Genomic DNA, 5,822 nt, shown 5'->3' on the forward strand with positions numbered 1-5,822 from the left:
CTCCCCACAAACCCCAAACCCAGTCTGCCTCCCCTTGACCATTCCCCAAAGGGCTAAAAGGGCTTTTCAGCACCCCACCACCCCCAGCCTGCTCCTACCGGTGGCACACAGAGCAATGAAGGTCTGGGCATGCTTGCGGATCAGAGGCAACTTCTCATTGTCCTGGGGCAGCCTGCGCAGGATGGGCTCGATGAAGTCATGAGGAGTGACTGCGGCCAGGTTCCACTTCAACTTCCCCAGCACCACCAGCTCCCACTCCTGGTGGAGAAGGGAGGAGAGTATAAAACCCAAAGGCGACCTGGTGCTGCTGGGGCTGGGAGTTGGGGTCCAGACAGTTTTAATGATGCTCATTAGGACGCTGCTAGATTGTAAGGCTTCCCATTTGTCAAAGTGCTCCTCCAGCTTTGAAGTTGCTGAAGGCTCTTCTTATGCTTCAAATGTCAGGCTCCACTGAAAATAATGAGAGCTCAGGTAGCGGCTGCCAAGATTCTACTTTCTTCTATTTCTTTTCCCTTCCAGCTCCCCACCCCCACCCCACTGACTTCCATGCAATGCTATTGCCTGCCCACCCAGAACGCTGAACCTACAGTAAGATGCTGCCAAGGTCATTGTGGCCCTTTGGTAGTAATTTATTGTATATGTCTCCATCACTGAAGTCTTTTTAATCCTCACGGAAAAATGATGCACTCAGATAAAGCTCAAAATAAGGTTCCTTGGCCCAAATCCTTGGCAACCAATTAGCTTGCTTGTAGTTGGTGCCAAAAATTGCCATTTTTCTCTCTGCTAAAACTTTCCCCTCAACACATAATGCAGAAATCTTGGGGGCAATGATACACAGCCAGAACACCCTTTCATACGCCTTTGCCATCAAAACTGAAGGACCAAGATGGTCATTAGCAACACCATTGTGCACCTGGGAGGTGATTCAGGGTCGGGTGAAGGTGCTTGTCCAGGGTCACAGAATCTTAGTGCAAATGCTGAAGGGGGACAATACAACCTTGTCTCTTTTAGGCCTTTCGCCAGCAGCCCACCTAGCAAAAAACCTTGCTTTTCTCCCTTATTGAGATACTCCTGGTGAATTGTGTTCAAAGGGAAACAAGCCAAAGAGAACGCTTTAAAAATGTGTAGTTGGAGGGCAAATGGGCCTATCAACTGGGACAGGAGCACCCAGCCTGTCATGTACCCTGCTCTCCTGTCCCTGAGAACGCTGAGCGGACTCCCTTCCATCTGCCAGGCAGCAACCCAAGCCAGCCCTGCTTCCGCAGTGCTGACTGCCCCAGACCTGGGCTCACTCCCTTCCCAGACGCAGCTTTCTCAGATGTAAAGTGCAAGGACTCCTCAAGACCTCAACTTCTGGGATCAAGAGATGAGGAATGGAAAAGGCATACTTGTTTGGAGCAATATAAATTAGCCTGGCTGGTCCTGAAAAATTGGGGTGTCCTAAAGAATACCTCAGTCTACCATCATGTTGAAACAAATGAACTATATGGAAGATTAGTGTTCCTGGCCACCCTTGAGAAAAAGAAACTGGTTGCCAATTTGAACAATTTTTTTTCTTTACAAACTGTGAAGGTATTGGGGTAGAACAAAATCCCTGATAAGACTACTAAACAACCCGTGTCTTCTGAGATGTCTTGAAATTCCAGCCCTTCCTTCTCACAGGGGAATGTGAGTATAAATCTCTCCTCTTGTACCATTATTAAAGGAAGCAGATCTCCCAGAAGAAAGCACCTTTCTGGGCCTCTCGGACCAACCCAGAAGCAGCTGAAATCTGGCACTGGTTCAAAGGTGAAGTCATTCAGGCCCCTCTACATTCTCGGCAATTCCTCCCCCACCCTTGCACATGTCTGCCACTAGATGGCAGCACAGCTCCAGAAAGGAAGGCCTCTCACAAAGAGCTCAGTCCTAGCAGCCAGTCAGCTCTGTGGACTTTGTGCAGGCCTTGCCAGTAAGGGAAAGGGCGGTAGGAGGGGGCCCTTTTTCTAAACAGTGAAGAGAAAGGTGTGCGGACAGACACTGAAGGTGGACGGCTCTACCATTCCACTGCTGCAACATGGACATCTTAAGTGTGAAGCTGCAGGGAAAAAAAGTTAGATTAGGTGGGAAAGGGTTTGCTGGTAGAAAACCAGTGAAGATAGGACCCATGTGGTTGTAGAGGTCACAGCCCCACTGGAGTCAGGAGCTCACGTCTGAGATTCCTCCACTGGGGGCCACATTTTGACTTTGCTCAAAAGTCAGTGAACTCGTATTTATTGAACAGCTACTATGTGCAGGTATCTTGAGACTTTATAGCTACAGAGGCACTACCTTTGAACTTCAAGTTCTTAGGGGACACACCACCACACATTCCAATCATGCAGACACATTCCTATCATGTGCGCAGCCAGACTGTTTTCTCAGAATTCAGTGATTGAATTTTATTGAAATATTATCATGGTGTGCCCTACACACACACACACACACACACACACACACACCTGCAAATGAATCTCACCAATACAAATCTCCATGAAGACCTTATTTGTGGATGTAGCCTCAGTAGTTCGTGGGAAGACACACAAAAAACCTTATTAAAAGAAATATCTCCCGTGAGTATGCACATTCCAGTGGTGGGTAATTCTGCATCCTAAGAATTTATTTGGAGACCAGGAGAGCGCTAGGAGAGAGCTGGGAGTGGGGCACGAAAGGAGGGAGAAAGGGGACAGTCGTTACCAGCAGTTCCTGGGGCTTGATGGAGTTGTCGGTATAAATGCACAACTTTTCTGCCGTCAGCGGGATGGTCTCTTTGAGCTTGGAGGCCAGGAACATGCAAACAGCACCCAGGAGCTGAAGGTGGGTCTTAGGAGTTGGAACCCCAGCCAAGAAGCGGTCCAGGTAATTCATGGCCAGAGGGAAGACCTCCTCCTCACACTTCTGCTCCTCACAGACCTACAATGCGGAGAAGAGTTGGAGGGAGGGGGAGAAAATATCAGGAAAAGAGAAAGAAAAAAAGAAGAAAGAGCATAATTTATAGAAATTACAAAAAATCTTTAATTTTTTGTGGATGGGGGAGGGGAGTAGAATGTGATAAGAATAAAAATGAGGAAACTGGGGTAAATCTAAATAGCCCATCCGTGCTGGGGGATTCTCCTGAAACCTTAAAAAAAAAAAAAACCAAACCAAACCAAAAAATTGGTGAAACTAAAGATCCAAAACGGGGGGTGGGGGGTGGGGGGAGGCAAAGAAATTCGCAGCGGCCGCAGCAGCTTCACGCCGCTCCCTTTGGCTGTTCACTTCTTCCCTCACTAACTCACTCACTCTCTTTTTTGGATTTCGTCATCTTTTCAAAAAATCAATAAAAATATTCTGGAGGCTCCGGGGGTCTTCTTCTTGGTCTCATCCGGACCCCCAGACTCTACTCTATCATTCCCGACAATTGGAAAAATTGTCCCGGGTGGTCCCCGCGGTCCAGGCGCCGCTATTGGGGGGGTGGGTGGGGAGAGGTGGGGAAAGGAGGGGGAGGGCAGCGAGGAGGAAGAGCGCCGCAGCCGAGGCGGCAGGAGTCGGAGCAAGGGGGGGACGGTTTCAAAAAATAATTAAAAATCGAGGAAATATCCTAGAAAAGCCCTTTTGGCGTGAAAACCCCAAAGAGGATCCAGGCTTCCCAAAACGGAGGTTTCGGGTGCCGGAAAGGTCCGTTTCTCGATCCCTGGGGCTTTGGATCCCGAGGGGAAACTTGGAGGGGTGAGAGCCGCGGCCGGAGTGTCCGGCTGCGGCCCACAAGGGCAGAAACTGGGGGACGTGGTGAGGAGCTGGGGGAACGAGAGGCCCCGGGAGCCGCCGGAGAGGCACGGGGACTCCGATATCCTCTTTAGGGGTGCCCCCAAATCCCCCCTGCACACACCTCCTCCCCCCTTCCCACCCCACCCAAATCTCCGCACCGAGGAAACTGGAAAGCCAAACTGTAAGTAACCGCTGTGAAATGGGGGCTGGGGGAGAGGGCACTAGGAGACGTGGTGTGGCCGCGATAACGGGGTGCGAGGGGGAGCGGGCGACGTTTTCCAGCCTTTCCAACCCGAGTTTTGCAAAGCAACATGGCGAAACCACGGCAGGTCCAGAGCTGTGCATACGTGGGCACACGGCTTGCTCTCGGCAAAGATTTGGAGCAAGGGTAAAGAAATGGTTCTTTTGGTCTCCCCTAAAACACACGTTTCTTCAATGTGACTTCCGGGGCTCCTAAATTCCCCGTCCCTCTCCTCCCTCCTCTCTCCCCCTTCCCCTCCCCCCCGTGGGTGCCAACGCGGAGTCGCGACCACATGCGGGGACCCGGGGCTTGGGCGAATTGGCTCTAGCCTTGGGGGGGCTGCTTTTTTAAAACTTCTAGGTCCCGATTTCATCGTCCTAGGCTCTTCTTAACAGCACCGAAAGCAGCCGGGGCTTCGCAAAGGGCAGGTCAGAATGGGGGTGGGAAGCAGCAGCCACATGCGTGCACACGCGCGCGGATGCTCCCCCACCCCCACTCCAAGACAGCCTCGTTTCTCCCAGATTTTCCTCCTTCCTCCCCTCCCCTCCCCCAGTTAATCTTGCATCTTGCAAGGAACTGAAATAAAGCCACGCGTCTCGCCAAAGGGCGCGGGGTAACCTCGAACACAGGAGCGGGCAGGCGGGAGCGGGTGTGGGGGGGGCTATCCTCTCCCAGTTTTAGGGCCCCTACTTGGGGGGGGGGATACGGGTGGGGACAGACGGAACGTCCGTCCGCAGACCTACCTCCAGCATCCAGGTGGCCACCATCCTGCGCATGAAGGGCTGGATGTCCTTCTGCACGCACTTGAAGTAGGAGCACTGGGGAAGGTAGCGCTCCTCGATGGTGAGCAAGTTCTGCAAAACGCGCTCATCGTGGAGCAGGTTGCCGTCCGGCACGGCCCTGCGCACCCGGTCCATCTCGCAGCACAGCAGCTCCATGGCCAGCTGGGTGCCCACTCGGTCCCCTGCTTTCTCCGGACTGGAAAAGTTTTTTGAAGGGGGGGAGGGGAAAGGGTTCCCCTGACCTCCTTGCTTTGGCTAAGTGGGGTTTTCGGGGGAATGGGAAAGGCAGAGAGGGAAGCCGAGGGAGAAGAGAGGAAAAGGATGGGTGGTGGAGAGGAGAGCCGCGGGGTCTGCCGACTCTGCCTCTCCTCCCCTCCAAATTGTCTCGCTCTCCCCAGCTCGCTCTCCTCTTCTGCTCTGCGAGGCGGTGACGCAAACTGGCTGGGCAGTTCTCCTCCCTCTCGCCGCGCTCCCCTCTCTGGTTCCTCCTCCCCTTCCCTCCCCTCCTGTCCCTCCCTCCTCCTTTCAATCTCTCCCTCCCTCGCTCCTTTCCCCTCTTGTTATTAAGGAGAACAGCAGCTGGCCCGACCTAACTTCAAACGCGGTCCCCCGCCCCCGCCCCCCCCCTTAGCTCTCGGAGGCGCTCTCCCTCCATCCAGCCCCGCATGCCAGGGGCCCCGGATAGGGGAACCCACAAAAAGCCCCGATTCTTATTTATTCCCTTTAATTTCGCACACTCTGTAGCTGTATCATACCAAAATACGATCCTCCAACTTTGGCTGCTTCAAAACGCATCCTATCACTCCTGCCCACGCATTGAAGATTCAGGAGTGAAGGGTAGAGCCCTTGAAGACGGGGCGAACTCGGACAATTTAGAAATAGATCCCTTAAGTAAAAAATAAAAGAGTGCGATTTCAGAAAATTGCTACCTCGCATAACCAGAGATACAGGTTATATCCCTGAATTTTAAGTTCCTGATCATTTCCAAGGTGTTTCAAAAGCCCAGCAAAACGCCCTCCCTGCCTCACCCCCCCTTA

At 52.6% G+C, this 5,822-nt stretch overlaps 1 protein-coding gene across 1 annotated transcript in view; it reads right to left on the reverse strand.

Moving 5' to 3' along the window:
- The window catches only part of CCND2 (cyclin D2), a 25,556-nt gene extending 20,293 nt beyond the window's left edge, over positions 1–5,263 (reverse strand). Inside the window, exons 1-3 of the mRNA XM_006754871.2 lie at positions 4,747–5,263; positions 2,713–2,928; positions 99–258 (exon numbers count right to left, since the gene is read on the reverse strand). Of these exons, the coding sequence (XP_006754934.1) occupies positions 99–258; positions 2,713–2,928; positions 4,747–4,941 (571 nt within the window). The 5' untranslated portion in view covers positions 4,942–5,263. The remainder of the gene's footprint in view (positions 1–98; positions 259–2,712; positions 2,929–4,746) is intronic.
- Positions 5,264–5,822: the final 559 nt, after the last annotated feature.

Source organism: Myotis davidii, unplaced genomic scaffold (genome assembly GCF_000327345.1).
Source record: "Myotis davidii unplaced genomic scaffold, ASM32734v1 scaffold1373, whole genome shotgun sequence".
Taxonomy (NCBI): Eukaryota; Metazoa; Chordata; class Mammalia; order Chiroptera; family Vespertilionidae; genus Myotis; species Myotis davidii.